Source organism: Primulina eburnea, chromosome 11 (genome assembly GCF_022965805.1).
Source record: "Primulina eburnea isolate SZY01 chromosome 11, ASM2296580v1, whole genome shotgun sequence".
Taxonomy (NCBI): domain Eukaryota; kingdom Viridiplantae; phylum Streptophyta; class Magnoliopsida; order Lamiales; family Gesneriaceae; genus Primulina; species Primulina eburnea.
In genome coordinates this window covers 873,198-890,941 of record NC_133111.1, presented here as the reverse complement: position 1 = coordinate 890,941, position 17,744 = coordinate 873,198, and the positions used below count along the sequence as shown (strand labels likewise).

Below are 17,744 nucleotides of genomic sequence, written 5' to 3'. Positions count from 1 at the left end.
CAGCTCATATTTATTAGTAAATGTATTGCTTTTTTTCTACTCTGATTTATTTTCTTGCCTGCTATTTTATACACACACACACACATATATAGGTGAAATTTTGTGATGAGTTATTATCAAGTACGGAGTTGGGTGGAAACACATGGATTGATAATCACTTGGCTAGTTGTTGTCTGTGGCTACAATTTCAAATTTCATGTCATATTTTCTTGGGGCCATGTGAAGTGTTGTACTCGTAGCTCTTTTTTTCTCTCTCAAATTTGTACAAAGTAGAAATTTGAATTCTTTCTTCGAAACAATTTTGGATTCTTGCATTTTTGTCTGTGATCAATATTGATACGTAACTTCCCAACATATTTTTCATATTTGAGATAATAGTTTACGATTGGTTGCTGTCGAGTGTACGGAGCTGAGAATACATGATTGACAATGAAACAAATCCAATACAACTATGTCTCTTGAATTCTAAGCAAGAGGTCCCCGTTCATTCATGATATAACAGAGAATTTTAAAAAGAATCTAATCTTTAAATAAGATTTTAGAGTTATTTCGATATAAGAAATCAAATATTCAACTGGTTTTGGATCAATGATACTTCTCTCTTGTGAAATTCTATGAATCTTTAAATTTCCTTTCTGCTTTATAAATTGTGATTACATGCATGCGTCTCATTTTTACTATAGTACCAAATTTAGATGCAATCAATTACTCTTTCACGTACGGGTCGAAGAATACGATAAAACTCTACATATAAAAATAATAATAAAATGTGAAGTATGCTCCTAATTCTATCTGTTATTTCGATTTGAATCTAATGGATTTTGTGTATACAATTCACGAGAAATTACTCTAGCAACTGATAAAAAATGGTAGGTTGCGATTCGAAAATGGCGTAAAATTGTTTGGACAATGGTTGATAAGATATATTTGTTCCACATGACGATTGTTTTTGTGAATATAGCGTTATGTATAGATTATAGATCACAAGAGATTCGAATTCTAGATAATGTGCGTTTGATCTCTCTTTGTCAACCGAGGAATAAAAGTAAATGTGGAAATGCAAATATGGGTACTGAAATTGAAATCGATTTGATTTGGAGAAATTTAATTCATCAACTAGCGATCCATTTACATAAAGGCTGATTAGACGACTATTTGACATGTTATTTTGTCATTTTAGACCAATTTACAATTGAATTAGTAATTAGATTATAAAGCCTCATAAATTGCATTTGACTACAAATCTCTCTCCACAATGTTATAAAATTTTAAAACCGAAACTTGTTGCCCTTGGCTAAAAAAATTTAACACTGAACTTCCTCGAATTTAAATTAAAGAGATCAGACACACCTTTAAAATATAAGTACATACTTCATTTCCAAGAAAAAGGGATTGGCAAAAAGGCCACAGAATATCTCAAACCGATAAACATATCCATGTCTAAGAGTACTTGCCATTTTCACACAACCAAATTTTCACAAGATCAAAGAATAATCAATTAACCAAAACAGTTCCAACAGAACATGATTCTTCAACTTCTGGTATATTGTCAAGGCACCTCCACAATGCTAACATAATCACACCAATTCTCTTCGAAAAACTTCCTGATCAAAATGAAATTGAGTTGGAAGTAAATACACGAAAACTATACAGATTTGCCTTCTTGTTCTTGTGTTTCTGATAGTTTACCCTCGGATAACAGAAACCCGTTTTGGTATGCAAATGTTGCCCACTAAACTGGTATAACATCAATCTTTGAGGTGTCCTCACATCTCAAAACGATGCCTTCAAGACTGGCTGGCAGAATGCATTTACTCCACTGGCATCCGGTTGAAAAGGGTTCTGGAGGAGGAACAATCATTAAAACATTCTCATTTCGCTGCACTACGCCCATAACACTGACGGTGCTACCTTCTTTGATGTACCTAGCAAGTGTCGAGAGAATAAAGGTCAGCCTGGCTAGTAGGTTGAATCCCAGATAATGGGCATTTTTCGATACTATACTTGGAGATAAGCAGCGAGTGTTATTGATCATCAGGGAATATGTGAGCTCACATTATCCATCCACAAACACTGCACTTGGTAAATTACTATAGGCTCAGACAATGTGAAACCAAATAATTCATCTTTCCATAATTTGTTCCATCATTTTCGATAATATTGTAGTCATTTCAGAATAACTTGCATAAGAAACATCAACATGAAACACAACAACATGGAAGCTTGTTGCAAGGAAAAAAACATCTTACCCTTCTTTCAATCGCATTACACGGTCATCACTTGAAAGATTCCTTACTCCTAACCATCTGACAAAATCAGAAGACACGTCCCCATTCGATGGATTGATTTCAACAACAACCGATTCATCAACATAGGGTGTCACTCTTGCACCATAGCCAGTCTTAACCAATGCCCTCAATCCAGATTGGAAATCGGATATATAGAAATCAACCACATGCCTCTGCAGTCATACGGAATCTATTAAGGAAGTGTGTGAATTTGGGAAAAAAGGAAATTCCAGTTCTTAGCGCTAAGTAGCTCTTGATACGGGGACAGAGGTCATATAAACATAGAGTATGCCTGATCTATAACTAACTACACGTGGATCAAATACATTTTCACAATCAACTAACTCTGAATAAGTGAGAAGTACATAAGTTTCTATCATGGCAGAATGCAGCAACCAAATGAGAGCCGGTACTTTAAAAGAGTCTAAACTTGTGAAACATGTTTGAAACAAGACAGATGGACAACATAAAAAACTTGATAATAACAAACAAAAATAGCATACAAATATCTCAAATGCGCAAATGAAGTTTGTTTAACAATCATCGTTTTATGGCATTTATGGAACTGTAGCCACCAAGAATGTCACAAAGTTCAAAAGGTAAACATGCATCCAAGCATACAATTGACTCCACAAGAACCCCAAAAGTGGATAACATAAGTAAATCAATAGATACACTAAAAGCAGTCACCACATACAGAATGTATCATGCATACAAGATTTGAAGCGCAAGAAACATGTAGCGTAAGGTCGGGAGAGATAGTCCTCCTCTCTCACCTCTAATGCACGAAGGCCCCAGGTAAAGCGGCGGTGAGTGGGATTTGCTGCTTTTGAATCCCATCCCCTGTACTCATATAAACTTGTGGAGGTATAAACACACCGGGGAACTTTCTGGAATGATGATTCAAGAGGAACATTTCCACATGTGACAACCTTCAAAGTCCACATTCTACTGGTTAGGATGGGTTTTTAAAATTCATCATTTACATGAAATGTAATCAAGCAATACTTACTATTCATTAATGATGCGTGCAGTAATGAGATGACAAACCATAAGCATACAGAATCAAACATAGCGCCAAAAAAAATTCCTTAGAAGAGAATATTTGAAATGTTGTGTGATGCCACATGAATTAAATTGTCACATGCCAACAATTTATGTACGATGCAATGAATATTGGATATCAATTACTATAATAAAAAGAAAAGACAACTAATAAAAGTTGTCGTGAGAACTTAAACATGTCACGGCTTTGCTAGTGAAAATTAAGATCTAATACTAATTATTCTCCACAGAAGTATCAAAACACATAATTTTTATAATCCACACACGATATATTCCCAAAGAAACCTTCAGTTTCCACGCTACCATGACAGGAATGCCTCACTGCAGGATTTTTCTGTTTAGACAACAATCACGTAACCTAGCTCTCTATCATAAAACCCGAGCTAATGTTCAATACAAATCCACAAAATATTTGATAAAGCAGAGATACGAGGTATGTAATATCAACTTCAGTCCAAGAGATATATATTTCTAAACTGACTTCTTGAAAAGAGGCAGGGGCACACAAAAAAGCAAGATCAGTGGGAAATATTCATAGAACATGTAATATTAAGATTTATATCAGCATAATTCAAGACATATCATACCCCTGACACTTTAACAAATTGGCCATCTTTTGCAGTTCGTAATTCAGCATCAGGATAACTAGCTATATAACTGGTAACAGCTCTTCTTCCCCAACATGTATTCCAGGTAAATACTGTAGCAACAGCAGCAAAAAGTACAACGACGACAAGAAGAAGAATAGGGTTCCGGACAGCTCCAAGAATGAAACCGCCGGCAATAAACCCCATCACAAAGAGAAGAATGATGGACCAAAGAATTGGCTTCGGGAAGCTCCTCCGGAAGGAATATTCATCATCCTGACTGAGGTGGGTAACAGCCTGATTATTCACAACAGAAGCATTGTGTAACTTCATTGACCCAATGGACTCCAAAGGACCAGATGTCTTCCTAGGAGCCCCAGATGAATTCAGTGGACCTGAAGTAATAGGTCCGGATGTAATTAGACCCGTGGTTGGAAGAACTGGTGGAAGAGGGCCAGAATTTTGACGAGAAACGGCTGTTCCTCCTCCTTGAGGACCAGATGATTTTTTTAATGGTTCCCCATGTTTATTAAGGGGACCAGAATTGGTCTTCTTCATAGAGGCCGATCCAGAAACCCCTCCAGAAGAAACAGAGGCCCGATTGACAGAATTTAATTGGCCTGAGTGAGAGGATGTTCCACCAAATGACCCCGTTCTTGTCGGAGCATTGCTTATAGGACCAGATTTTCGGGACCTTGAGCTATCCATAGGAATGTCAAACATCTTTCCCAGTTCTCCAGATCTTTTTATATCGCCACCAGTGTAAGGCATAGCGACTGAGCTCATTGAGGGAGTCTTTTCTTTTGGTTGTTCAGGGCGGCCAGACACATACAGGCCATTGCTCAGCTGATGTGAAGGAAATCGAGAACCCATATCTCAGTCGTAACTCTACCCAGAAGGCCAAAGGACAAATTTTTTAACAACTATACACCAAACAGCCACTAAATTATGATGATAAATGCGATGTAGTTCAGAAGCTCAACCTAGCGTGCCCGCTTCTTCCAGTCAGATATTATACCTAAAAGTTGAAAATAAATAAATAACAGTCACATGCTAAAACACCTCCTCTAGTCAAGTTGAAACTCGAAAACCTTGTTCACAATGTAAATGTACATTAAGAAAAACCCCAAAAAAGCAATTCAGCATTGGAAATTAAATGCCTGGTGCGGATTGAGGAAGATATTGAAACAAAATGAGATTTCGCAGAAAATTCAACAAAACACTAACAGAATTTGATGACAAATATTGTACTAAAAGGCCTCAAGATAAACAAAACTACAGAAACTCGTCAATATCAATTTCATCCTAAAATGCTAGAGATCGTTAGAGTCCATATGCACATTTCGCACAAAGCAAGCTGACGATTACCACATGGGCAGAAGAAATCTACACCGCTAGATCTGGACACGAGTTAACTTACTCCAATCATCAACAAAAGTAGATAAAACCCAAAAACCACATAAAATTACAGATCCATCGAGCCTCTAGTGGAGTCGGCGACTTCAGGGATCCAACGAAAAATAAACAAGAGCAAAATTACTCAATCCCCCCATTGTATTAGAATAATTACAAAGATCCGCAACAAAAAGTCTCAAGCTATCAAGTTCTGAAACCAGAAATCCGAGAAAACTTCAAACCCATGTCACAAACAAATAATTAAGAAAAACCACGTCACAATCAAAAAACGGGTGGAATGAGATAGATCGTCGAACCCACAGACACAAGTCAATTCAAGTCAAATCAAATCAAAGAAGATAAATGCATAGCAGAATACCTAAAGACCGTGGAGACATTGGGGGATCCAAGCTAATGGTGAGTGAGTTGGTGAAGAAGAAAAAGGTAAAATTGCGGTATATCAGCGGACGCAGGGAAGAAAAGTGCGAAACTTCCATTCACCCTCGTTGATTTCTGTTGTCCTATCGGTTTACTACTGCTGGGGTGGAGGTAGAATGGCGGTTTTACCCTTCAGGTCGACATGGAATGCCCATTCTGCCCTTCTTCCCCATTGTTGCAGTTGCTGCTACTTCCCGGGGGGCATGTTTGGGCTAATTATATTTCTTTCTTCCTACTCATCCTTGTTTCCTATTTTAATTTTTAATGATATTTTACTTGTCTTTGTTTAGACTTTACTCCATATCAAAGGTGGCGTGGGACTAAGTTCACTAATCACAATTAGACAAAAACTCGTGTGAGATAATCTTACGGGTAGTATTTTATTAGATGAATCTCTTATTTGGGTCATCCATGAAAAAATATCTTTTTTTAATCTAAGAGTATTATTTTTTATTGTAAATATCGGTAGGGTTGACCCGTCTCACAGATAAATATTCGTGAGACCGTATCACAAAAGATATACTCTCACAATTAACTGTTTAATTATTATTATTATTATTATCCAGCATTATAATTCTTTTTTATACAATTTGGGACCAAAGAATTTCTTATCTAATCTTGTCTAAATATTACTCGCACAAAATGAGATTTGAGCTCAATACCATACAGGTCTAGAGATCTCACCCCTAGTCCAATAAATATTTGGCTTTTAATGTTTGTAATTATAAATATGTATGTGTTATATATACAGTTTTGTTATATTGTCCACTAACCTATCACTTCTGTGTCCACCAGTGAAGTGACACGTATATATTGGATGTGATGAACTATATCAAAGTTATATATCCAACAGATAAGTGTCATCTCATCCGTGGACACGGATGTTTGCACGGATGGTGGACAATGTAACAAAACTATATACACGTTATTTTTTATGACGAGCTTTTCACATAGAGCTTAACTAATGTGGTTTGTCTGACTAACATGATTTTCAATATATTTCGTTACTCCAGATGTTTACTCGACGTGCACTCAAAGGTAGCGATTGCTGATTAAAAAAATAATAATAATAAAATAAAAATTTAATTGTATAAGCATGTAACATCTGCGTGAGAACACTAATATAGAGAATAATATCGTGTATGAAAATAATGATAGAAAGTAAATCTATGTTATTTGCTAATATATATCGCATTTCTCTCACCCGTAATTGTTAGAGTATGTCTCTTGTGAGATGATCTCACGAATCTTTATCTGTGAGACGGGTCAACCCTATAAAAAGTAATATTTTTTCATGGATGGCCCAAATAACCGATATTCACAATAAAAAGTAATACTTTTTCATGGATGACCCAAATAAGAGATCCGTCTCACAAAATACGACCCTGAGATCATCTAACACAAGTTTTTGTTTTTGTCTAATTTTGATATCAAAACTTACCTCCTCTTTTTAGTTTTTCCAAGAAATATAAAATCTTTAATTTATTGTTTCCATGCAAAGTTGAAACCATATCCTATCTAGAAATTATTATTTTATTGTTGAAACTAATTCCTATGTTCCCCTTAGATGCACCAATGTTATTATAAAATCTCCTTGTTTAGAATAATTGTTCCTAGAAAAACTATAAACCAAGCAAGTTGACAACAAACGCGTGCCGTAATTTGGAATATCTCGCTTTTTCTATACGCGTTTTCTGTTAAAATAAATGAATATATTCTGTGATGTACATTAAATGCATTTAGCTAGCAATTGTGAAATTGAGCACAGCTGCTCAGCACTAATTTGGTCAACTTGACCATCGATATATGCATATGCAAAGGTCAATCTATTATTTGATTATTATTTTTCCAATCTATTTTTTGATTTAACCTAACCCAACTCCTCAATCATTAGTTATTGTATATTTTATATACCAAATTACCCCTTCAAATTACAAATTTAAAGCACCACATTTTAGAAGTAAAAAAAAATTATCTTGTAAAAAAATTATGCCCAAGGGTAAATGAGTAATTGTAGAATCTATTGTTATAATTTTACCCTGGTCGAAGATACTTATTTACTCCACTCATATAGGCTTGTCTGTGTTTTCACACGTATTAAAAATTAGAAATTTATAAAATAAACCTGATCAACTATTTTTTTAAAGAAAATGACATTCTCGGGTTTTTAAAAAATATCCCGATCAAAATGTGTTTGAAGATGTAAATTTTATAAAGGAATGTATCATTTTGCACTTGATGAAGATTTTAATAGGGGAAAAATTGTATAAGTAGTTAATGATATTAATGTGATTATTATTTACCCGCTAAAAAAACTATATATCTGGAGAAAATTGCAGTTATTTCCTTATTTGAGGGAGCTGAAAATGTGACAAAATAATGCATTTCTTGATATTGGAACAAATTGCAGAACAATTCCACAAGTGTGAATGGATTTATAAAATAGTTTATTAACAGTTTAAAAGCTTACGAGTTCTTTAAATTAAAAGTATTTGGTTAAAATTTAGAAAAGAAGCTTGTATAAACTTAAATAAATCGTTTGACAGCTTATAAAATGTCTTTAGATTATCGAATCAACGTAGATTTTTCAAGATCTTAAATTTACTATTTTAAAAGACGGAAAAAAATAAAAAATAATCTCATAATAGTGTTATATCCCATCCAAACATAGACAAAAACTTGTGTGAGACGGTCTCACGGGTAGTATTTGTGAGACGGATCTCTTATTTGGGTCATCCATGAAAAAGTATTATTTTTTATACTAAGAATACTACTTTTTATATTGAATATGGGTAGGGTTGACTCGTCTCACAGATTAGGATTCGTGAGACGGTCTCACATGAGACTCACTCCCAAACATATTAATAATCAGATTTAAAATAATATATTATTGCTAATAGTAATACCTTATAAGCTCGTAAAAAGTTTATAAGATATAAAAAAACGAATTAAGGTCAATCGCTTGTAAAATAAAAACTTATCAATTATATATTTTAAAAAAATGATTTATTTTTCATGTAGGAAATATTAGTGTCTCCCATTGGGGACAATTTTTTGTTGGGATGTTTGGTGGGCACACTTACTTTTGTTGTGGAGTTGCTGTCAATTATGAGAATGTTTTTATTCATATGAGTATGTTTACTGGGAAATAGATTTAAATTCGTGAGACGATCGATTTGATCCATGTTTAAAATTTTTTCGATATAAAAAACAATATTTTTTTCATGATTTAAGTCGGATGAGATATTCATTTTATAAATTGACGTATAAGACAATCTCACGAGTTTTTTGTGTTATTCATAGATCAATTTGGAGTAGGTTACTACTCAGTATGTCCATTTGGTGGAGATAGATGCCTCACCTTTACTCCTTCTCAATGAATTCCCTATATCTAAATATTTGTGTTTTTCATTAAAAAAATAATGGAAATTTAAAATATATATTTTTACGAAATAATTATCTGAAATCTGAATTATTATCGTTTAAGCTAATATTTTATTTCATATATATGAAAATTCAGATAATTTCATAATAAAATATATTTTATTTTAGTAAATTTGGACGATATTTCCAAATAATTAAGTATAAATTACATCTTTAAATAGTTAAAAAAAAGAACGTGGGTGCATTAAATTGATGAAAACACAAAAGCAACATAAAGCTTATCGACACGTTAAAAATGGTCTGATTTAGTCGACCTTCTCAAGCTCTCAACCAAATGGTCTGACTAGGTAACCTATATTTAATACCTGTTATTCGAGGTTGCAATGATGATATGAAGTTGTCGAGACGAAGTTGATAATTACATCTCATGTTGATGTCAGTATTGATAACTTCATCAGTATGCTCCTTTTGTGATAATTATGAACTGAATGAAGCTCGTAAATAGCCCATAAACAAAATCTATGATACTATTTGAACAAAAGATTGTTCTCATAAAGTTAGATTTTGTTGTGTGTTAATTGTTATGTGCAAATTTAAAACTAGTACTTTTTGAGAAGCATGTTAAATATGCATTTATTTTTTAATATAAACTAATGTGAAATTATTAAGGCAATTTATATCAGAATGTTTTATTTATGATGTGATAATTTTATTAGAAATTTTCATAGTAATCAAATGGTATTTTTCAAGATAGAGATAATAACCCATCATTTTTTTTAATTTAAAAAGGAAAAACCGTCTCTCTTTTATACACATGTAACCTATGTGCCTCGGTAGCTAGTTATTTTTATTATTATAAATTTAAGTAACTTATATTAACTAAATTTGGTATCGTAATATGGTATGTTTTCTTTATTTAATACTCAATATATCCTTATTTTGTATATTATTACATATTAAAAAATCTATATTATTGCGAATTCATTGACATAAAATTACTTCCAATCAAATCTTTGGTTGATTTTTACGTTTTTATTAATGTTTAGCACGAGCTTTAGCTCTTAATGATCTCGTCTTGTTTTCTCTTTGTAGTGACTCATATTCGAGTCCTTCTACTCTGAATATGATTTAAAAAAAAATAAAAATAATCATAATCCGGGCTTCGTGGCCCAATATGACCGATCCATTCTGAGCCCAATGGATTATAATCCATTACAAAAGGCCGACAAAATTGTGTATATGGTTTAATGAGGTCTAGGCCGTATATTTACGCTCATAATGTGTGTTTATATTATAGAATTTTTGTATGATAATTATAAATTTATTATTATATACTAATAACACAATGATTTATAATTTATATTTTTTTTATAGACTTGAGTCAAATTCATTTTGAAAATATGTCCATTGACACACATCATAAATATTGAGTGATTTCTCGTTATTTTTATGAATATGAACGATGAATCTAGAAAAACGTCGGAAAATGTTTTTTATTGTTACCGTTATAATTACATTAAATTTCATTTGAAAATGATGATAACGAACAAACTTACTATTTCGAGAAAGGAATATGCTATTATTAGAAATATCGAAGTCGAGTCATCGATATTGAATTTAAGTAAATCCATTATAGTCCATGTTTTGCAAAAATCTTTTTGAGTATGGTTGATAAGAAACTATGAACTGTTTCAAATTCATGATTTAACAAAAAAATTATTTTACTTGAAAAGGAAAATATAGAGATTTTTTTGGCCTTTGAATAATTTTATTCAATTAATTTACATTTGCTCGAATATGTAAACACAGTTGTATAGTACACGGCTGCAGCTCTGTCCCCTCTCTCCCCCATTTGTCCATCATTCTCCAAGAAAGAAAATCCTCGACCCTTTAAAATTTGTTGGAGACACAGCCTTCTCATGCACTGTTGCACTGGCGGATTAAAGGTATAAAAGAATTTCTGTATTTGTGCATTGTTCTTTTATTCTTGAATTTTGTGTTGTGCTCTCCTTTGGAAATCACTTGGGTGTAGTTTTGAAATAGTTATTTGTTTGATCTTTGGCATCGTTTTGATTGTTGATTATCTGGTGTACTTGCACAGCCTGTGCAAATTTGTGTGACCGGTGGATTTTTGTTTAATTTGTTTATGATCATTCGTTTTTGTTCTAGAATAATTGGATGTTTTTGAGAAAGATAGCAATGTTTTACACGAAAACCTAAATAGAAAATGAGACCAGAATTAATCTGTGATTTCTGTGAAAAGAGAACTGTTTGTGAGATGAATTAATCTGATATAAGAGATGGGTGACAAGCATTGTTTCACTGCCAGAGTTTCTTGACATTGGTTGGTGATATGATGTAAGAGGAAAAGATTGGAATACAAAGACAATCTAGATTTATTTTATGTTAAATGTGTGCAAGAAAAGCGACAGAATCTGAGCCCCATGGGATGAGTGACGTGATAGACAAAAATCAAACATTGATTTCTTTAGGGGGGTAATCTGTATTCTATGAGGAAATAATTTTGGAGCCCATATTAAGTTTGTGAGTGGTTTCCGCTTAATCATGGATTTGCATTAGTTACGAGACAACTCATGTTACTGGATCCTTTTATTCCACTACCTTAGTTTTTCTGTTAAATTTCATTAAAGCAATTAGAGACAACAGTGGTACATATCAAATATGTCATACATTATATGTTGGGAGAAATATATTGGGCACGTCAATGGTTTATTCAACTACATGAAAGAACATAGGTGTATGTATTTTCTGCTGTTTAAATTCTATCAGGGTAAAAAACATGAATAGAACAAATGTTGTCAACTATTTTTCTATATTTATACTGCTCTGAAGGCTGGTTTTTGACGAGAAAGGTATTGTTACCCTAATAATGAAGATTGGTTGCCGATCACTTTTCTGTCATTTTCGTGATTATTTTGTGAGCCAGATAGGTTTCTTAAAAAATTGCCTCTTGGTTATCTCTATGTGTTAAGATATCTATTGAATTTCCCCCTGCAAGCTATCGAGGTCTCAAGGCTGGGAGTTCTAGTCCTTTTTCTCTTTTAAATATGCTTGGATGCTAGATACTTCAGGGAAAGGGCGGCGATCAAGGCAATGTTTATGTGATATCTCTTGAGCAAATGGTTTCCTTTTCTTTTTTCTAATATGCCTTTTGTGTTTTTTTTTGGAAGATATATCCAAAGCTTTTCATTATGTTGCGATTTTTTTTGGGTATTTGTTGTGGAATAAAGAGTCATCAGTATTTCTTCAAATAAGTTAGTGGGATTTATATACTTTTTCGTTGTATCATATGCTTGATGTTGTTAATCTAATCAGCAATGACAAAGAGTTAGTTCTCCAAATCACAATGTAGAATTAGGTACAATAAACCCGTGAAAGGACAAAGTCACAAAGGTGTCGATGCCATGAGATAAAAACAGAAAACCGTGTGTTGCCTTACTAGTTCTTATTAAGGTGAATGGTGCATCATCTACTGGTTATGAAGGTACCTTTAAAAGGAAGTCGTCAAATATAGTATCTTGTATGAATCGTGCTTTAGTCCTGATGAGATATCTTTAGACCTGGATGTTATTATTTGACTAATATGATATAATTTGACTGCTAAAAACCTACTTTATAAATTGTTTTTTGGTGCCTGAATTTCTAAATATTTTTTTGTAGTTCAGTTGTGAGTGCTGATGCAAATTTCCATCTGTTACGTGGTCAAATTGCTATTCTTATGTGCCTGTCTTATGAAACCTGGACTCACATGATTAAATTCCTGGAACTAGAATTATGGAAAATTGTTCAATGTGTGGAGAGTTTAATATCAAAGACTGTGGAAAATCTTATCATACGGGGAGAAAAACCGATGACAGCCCATGTTCCTTCAACTGCGTAAGAAATTGTTTCCAGCAATCCACCTACAGTACAATGTCCCAAAATTTTGCGCCGTCTTTTGTATATCATCGTCGGAAGCAGAATCATAGCTCTAGTTGCATTTGCACAATCCAACCAACTTCTGCTGCTAAGTGTAGTGATGTTTGCCGCTCTTCCATCAGTTCTGAAGCTGCTCCCGCTGGGCTTCCCCAAGAGAAAGTTTCTGAAATCGGGACAGAATCCACATGGCTTCCTGTTGCGTGTCCAGTGGAATGTAATCAAGATACCACAGTAGACTATGACGAGTGTCCAACTGAGGAACGAGCTAGTTCTGAAGAGGCCTTGATAAGTGACGTGGATATAGCTTTGAATGTCATTTGTGGTAATAATTGTTCATCGTCAAAGTCAAACCTGGACGTTGGATCGGCTTCCTTGAAAATTGATGTGGAGGATACAGGCGAGTGCTCTTCTTCCGGTGCTTTGGTAACTGAGAAGGTGCCAGATATTTCAGAAAGAGATATATGCATTTCAATTCTCAGAAGTCAGGGACTGCTTGAGAAATTTCGGACTAGACCTAATCAAGCAGATGCTGAAAATACTGGTAACTCTGGCAGCAGATGCTGTTCAAAGACATGCAAAGTCTGTGGGCATTTGGAAACTTCAAAGAACTTGTTAATTTGTGATAATTGTGAAGATGCCTTTCATATTACTTGCTGCGAACCTCATGCAGCAAGAATACCTGCTGGTGAATGGCTTTGTAACTCTTGCTTGAAAAAGAAGCACAAAATACTGAAGGAGAAATCTTCCGGTAATTTGAATACCAGCATGGAGATTGGAAAATATGGCATTTCAGCATCAGTAGGTGAACTAGGATCCCTGGAGTTCATGTTCAGAGATACTGAGCCACATATGTCGTGTGTGCGAATCGGTGATGATTTTCAAGCAAGTGTTCCCGATTGGCGTGGTCCCATTGATGGGTATGTTCCTAAATAGTTTCCAGTCATTTTTAATTGAGTTGGGATATTTATGTTTTGCTAATTATTTATCTGCATGAAATTTCTGTCCAATATCGCTGTTGGGATTATCAAATGCATAATGTGAGACGATAGATATCCCTGATGTTTTTTGTATATCTTTCTTAGGCACATGTGGGCAATATGTTTTTCAAAATTATAATAACCTTTAAATCTGCTTCTCGGTAAGATAATTATTAGTTGGTTAACTTTTAGTGCCCCTCACCTTTATAACACCATTTTCTCGTCTGCCCTACATAATTTGGTGATTCTTTGAAGGTCCAACTTTTCTTATCATCTATGGATACAGTGTTTTGGGTTTTTGTCAGGAGTTGTTCTGTAAATTTCATAAAAAATAACCGTGTTCCTCAGTCCTGTAATCATACTATCAATTGGAAGTGCAGATTATCCCACTTCCGATAATGGTTCGTCACAATACTCTAAAATCATCGAACACGATAATCTTTTATGCTTTTTTGGTTTTATTTCTCTGTTGTGTAGTCTAGCAGTTTTTGTTTCTCTATTTCATCATGTGACAAGACAGCTTTGTTAGAGTGGAACATTTCAATTTCCTGTTTTTCATCATTAGCTATTTTACTCTTAAGGACTTAGTATTGGAATTCCATACCTAAAAATTGGCTAGCGGCATCATCATTATTATAATTTCTTTTAACATTTTTACAAATTGAAGAGTAGATGTTGAAGTTTATAAGAACTCAGACATTTGTATGCTATAAGTCAGTTTATTTTATCTGTGTACTTTTCTTACTTCTTGTGTTTCTTTCTCTATATCTTTCATGTAGTGTAACCATTGCACCATATTTGTTTTGCAGTTTCTTCCTTGTAATGCAATATTTGTCTTTATATTTCAGTTATGGTAGTTTTTTAGTGTGCTCTTTATACCTTTGGCGCATGTTGAAATTCCATATCTATTATTTTGATGACTTCATATTTTCACGATATGGAGATATAGGATAGTATAAGTTTCAGTTCAGAATAACCAAGTTAAGTGATATCTAAGACAATAAATTTCATGTTGAGTTTATTTTGAATAAAGTTTGCCTGCAGTTTGCTCATCTAATTTAGTTTCTTGATCAGTGACCTACTTCTGTATTCATGTCTTGTAATCTTTCCGATTTATACCGTGTCCCATCATTTTTGCACTAGACCAATTAGTTGGGGTTTTCAATTTAATAGGTTCTATTCCTCATATTGTTAATATCTTTCTAGCTTTTCAGCTTATGATTAGTTTCTTAGACCAACCACTAGCTAACCTTGTGTGTAATTGATGTTCACAAATGCTGCAGTGAATGTGATCTTAATGGCGTCCAGATAGAAATTCATCCTCTTGAAGATGATTGTTCATGGGTAAATTTTTTGAGGATATGGCTTTTGTATTAAGTTGGCGTCATGTTTAGGATAAGTGTTAAATAGTAAATTTCACGATTTTTTCCAGGAATGGAAATCGACCAAACCGTTGAAGCTCAGTTCTATTGGCAATTGGATTCAGTGCCGGGAGATGATTGAAGGCGTCAGAAAAGGTGTTGATGGAACCATGTGTGGAAAATGGCGCAGGTAAATACTTTCGATTTCGTTTCCGAACTATTATGAGCATAAACTTTGCCTTTTGAACGTTGATGGGGAACTGACAAAATTATTTAACCTCATTAAAAATCCTCTTACATTTTAGAATCAATAATTTGAATCTCTTGGGTAAAAAGCAAAAACTAACTCATAGGATATAGTGGCCGAGTCGTGGCTATATTTTATGGTATATAAAGTTTAATAGAAAGATACTTTCTCAAATTTTTTTATTTTTATTTTTGGGCTAGGGTGGGGTTGGGGGCGGAGGAATTTTTACTTTTACATGGGTTTGAACCCAAGTGGTGATGGCATGGTTTCTCAAATTTTAATGACTTTTTATAGTCGAGATGTGGCCTTTTTCACATTATCCATCTGGTTTAATAGTATAACATTGATATTGTCATCCAAACAAATTACTTTTATTTGTTGGTGTCAGAAGTGAACTATTTGATCATGGAAACTTATATGTCGTGCCTAGGTATGCATATACTTCAAATAAATCAGTTCAATATAAGATTAATGCAGGCTAATATTGATTTAATCAATGCATCTGGCGTATAAATTTGCAACATTTATTCTGAACAGTGAATTACAATTTATCTTCTCTGCTGACATATTCAGGGCCCCTCTTTTTGAAGTTCAAACTGATAAATGGGAATGCTTTTGTTGTATTCATTGGGATCCAGCTCATGCGGATTGTGCTGTACCCCAGGTATTTCATTTTTCCTGCAGTTACGTAATTCTGTTTCATGGTCCAGAAGGCCTACTTCATTTATCTTAAGATGTTAGAATGATATCTTTAAACACCTAATGGCAAATCTAAATCTCAAAGGAGAGATGGTAACACAAGGTGCTGCCTTTCAGATTTTATTTATTCCTGCTACAAATGTTCAGAAATTGATATGTTTAACTTGTTCAAAACTTGGTGGTCTTTTTATATGTAGAAAAAAGATCCTTTAATTTGAAGTTTGTGCCCTAAATGTAATAATGAAAATCATGGATGCTAAAACCAGTGCGGGAGAACAGATGCTAATAGTTCTTGTTTTCCACAATTTCCCACACATTTTTATGCCATCTAAGTTCTTGCAAATGGTGAAGCTCATTCAGCATCATTGTTTTTGTTTTTTCCATTTTTTACATTGATTTCCTCGCACCTGAAAAATATTTATCACTTTGGGAGATGGTTCATGATGTTTGATTTGAATCTATTTAACAAATTTTTAATGCGGTTTCATTATATACTGATATGTTCGACTCTTATGAATTCAGGAGCTTGACACAGAAGAAGTCATGAAACAGTTGAAGTACGTAGAGCTGGTGTGTTATGTTACACCTTCATGGCTTGTTTCATTTTCTTTATCCCTTTTGCTAGTACAAATCATGGTTTTGCTTGCTTTAATAATATCCGGTCAATTTTGATTATAGTTTGGTGCTAGCTGTACCTATTCAAATGAACTTCCATTTGAATAGTTGCACTCCTTTATTCCTGATGTGAAATTTGGAATCTTAATCCTACAAGCCTCATTTACCACTTATATTTGCCTTAAAAACTTTTTGATTTCTGGTTTTGGAGAAGAGATCCTGTTGATTTCATTCGCCAAGAAGGCAAGAACTTTTCTGTTTTCTAAGTTACTAACATAATCATAACATGATGTGCAGTTGAGACCTCGGCTAGCTGCAAAAAGGCGCAAGTTGAATTGTTTGAAGAGCAATGGCTCTCAAGACCTTTCACGGTCGTGACAAGAGAACTAAATTTTGAGGAGAAATTGTATTTTGCATGAATCTAAACGATAAAAAATCTAAGCTTCCAATGATCTCGATCACAACAGGCTGATGCTGTAAATGATATAATTTTTATGATCGAAAGAGCAATTTCTATGTGGCGCTTCATATCATGCTTTGTTATGCTTGTTGATTTTTAGATGTCACCACGCTGTTGGCATTTGGTGCAGCCTTTTTTAAATATTTTTCCTTCCTTTCTTTTTTAAAAATAAAATTACCTATGTGCATCCTTAACGACAAAAGATGGTGTTTGAAATACCATCAATTTTAATACCCTACATGTTAAAACTCATCTCGAGTCTTATCCAGTTCTACCTCAGGCTCATTTG

The 17,744-nt window shown here is 33.8% G+C and overlaps 2 protein-coding genes across 4 annotated transcripts; one reads left to right on the top strand and one right to left on the bottom strand.

The window, feature by feature from the left end:
- Window positions 1-1,351: 1,351 nt before the first annotated feature.
- On the bottom strand, window positions 1,352-5,930 carry LOC140804343 (uncharacterized membrane protein At1g16860-like). Its single transcript, XM_073160297.1, has 5 exons — window positions 5,715-5,930; window positions 3,941-4,958; window positions 3,065-3,220; window positions 2,250-2,461; window positions 1,352-1,925 (listed from the first exon to the last, which is right to left on the bottom strand). Exons 2-5 carry the CDS (start codon window positions 4,811-4,813, stop codon window positions 1,733-1,735), a joined length of 1,434 nt encoding a protein of 477 aa, XP_073016398.1. The 5' UTR covers window positions 4,814-4,958; window positions 5,715-5,930; the 3' UTR covers window positions 1,352-1,732.
- A 5,016-nt stretch (window positions 5,931-10,946) lies between these two features.
- Window positions 10,947-17,523, top strand: LOC140804976 (uncharacterized). 3 transcript variants are annotated; one of them, XM_073161155.1, is made up of 7 exons: window positions 10,947-11,103; window positions 12,844-14,013; window positions 15,357-15,417; window positions 15,506-15,624; window positions 16,255-16,345; window positions 16,903-16,937; window positions 17,293-17,523. In XM_073161155.1, the coding sequence occupies exons 2-7, from the start codon at window positions 12,953-12,955 to the stop codon at window positions 17,294-17,296; spliced, it is 1,371 nt and encodes a 456-aa protein (XP_073017256.1). In that variant the 5' UTR covers window positions 10,947-11,103; window positions 12,844-12,952; the 3' UTR covers window positions 17,297-17,523. The 3 variants fall into 3 exon arrangements, with proteins under 3 accessions (XP_073017256.1, XP_073017254.1, XP_073017255.1); XM_073161153.1 differs by having other exon boundaries at window positions 16,903-16,950; XM_073161154.1 differs by having other exon boundaries at window positions 12,839-14,013; window positions 16,903-16,950.
- The last annotated feature ends 221 nt before the right edge of the window (window positions 17,524-17,744 follow it).

Excerpts from the sequence above, each read along its gene's own strand:
- LOC140804976 (XM_073161153.1), top strand. The coding sequence starts at position 12,953 with ATGGAAAATTGTTCAATGTGTGGAGAGTTTAATATCAAAGACTGTGGA. Across the intron at positions 14,014-15,356 it reads TGGCGTGGTCCCATTGATGG|TGAATGTGATCTTAATGGCG; the intron begins GTATGTTCCTAA and ends CAAATGCTGCAG. Across the intron at positions 15,625-16,254 it reads ATGTGTGGAAAATGGCGCAG|GGCCCCTCTTTTTGAAGTTC; the intron begins GTAAATACTTTC and ends TGACATATTCAG.
- LOC140804343 (XM_073160297.1), bottom strand. The coding sequence starts at position 4,813 with ATGGGTTCTCGATTTCCTTCACATCAGCTGAGCAATGGCCTGTATGTG. Across the intron at positions 2,462-3,064 it reads GGGGCCTTCGTGCATTAGAG|AGGCATGTGGTTGATTTCTA; the intron begins GTGAGAGAGGAG and ends GTATGACTGCAG. Across the intron at positions 1,926-2,249 it reads GTAATGCGATTGAAAGAAGG|GTACATCAAAGAAGGTAGCA; the intron begins GTAAGATGTTTT and ends GACACTTGCTAG.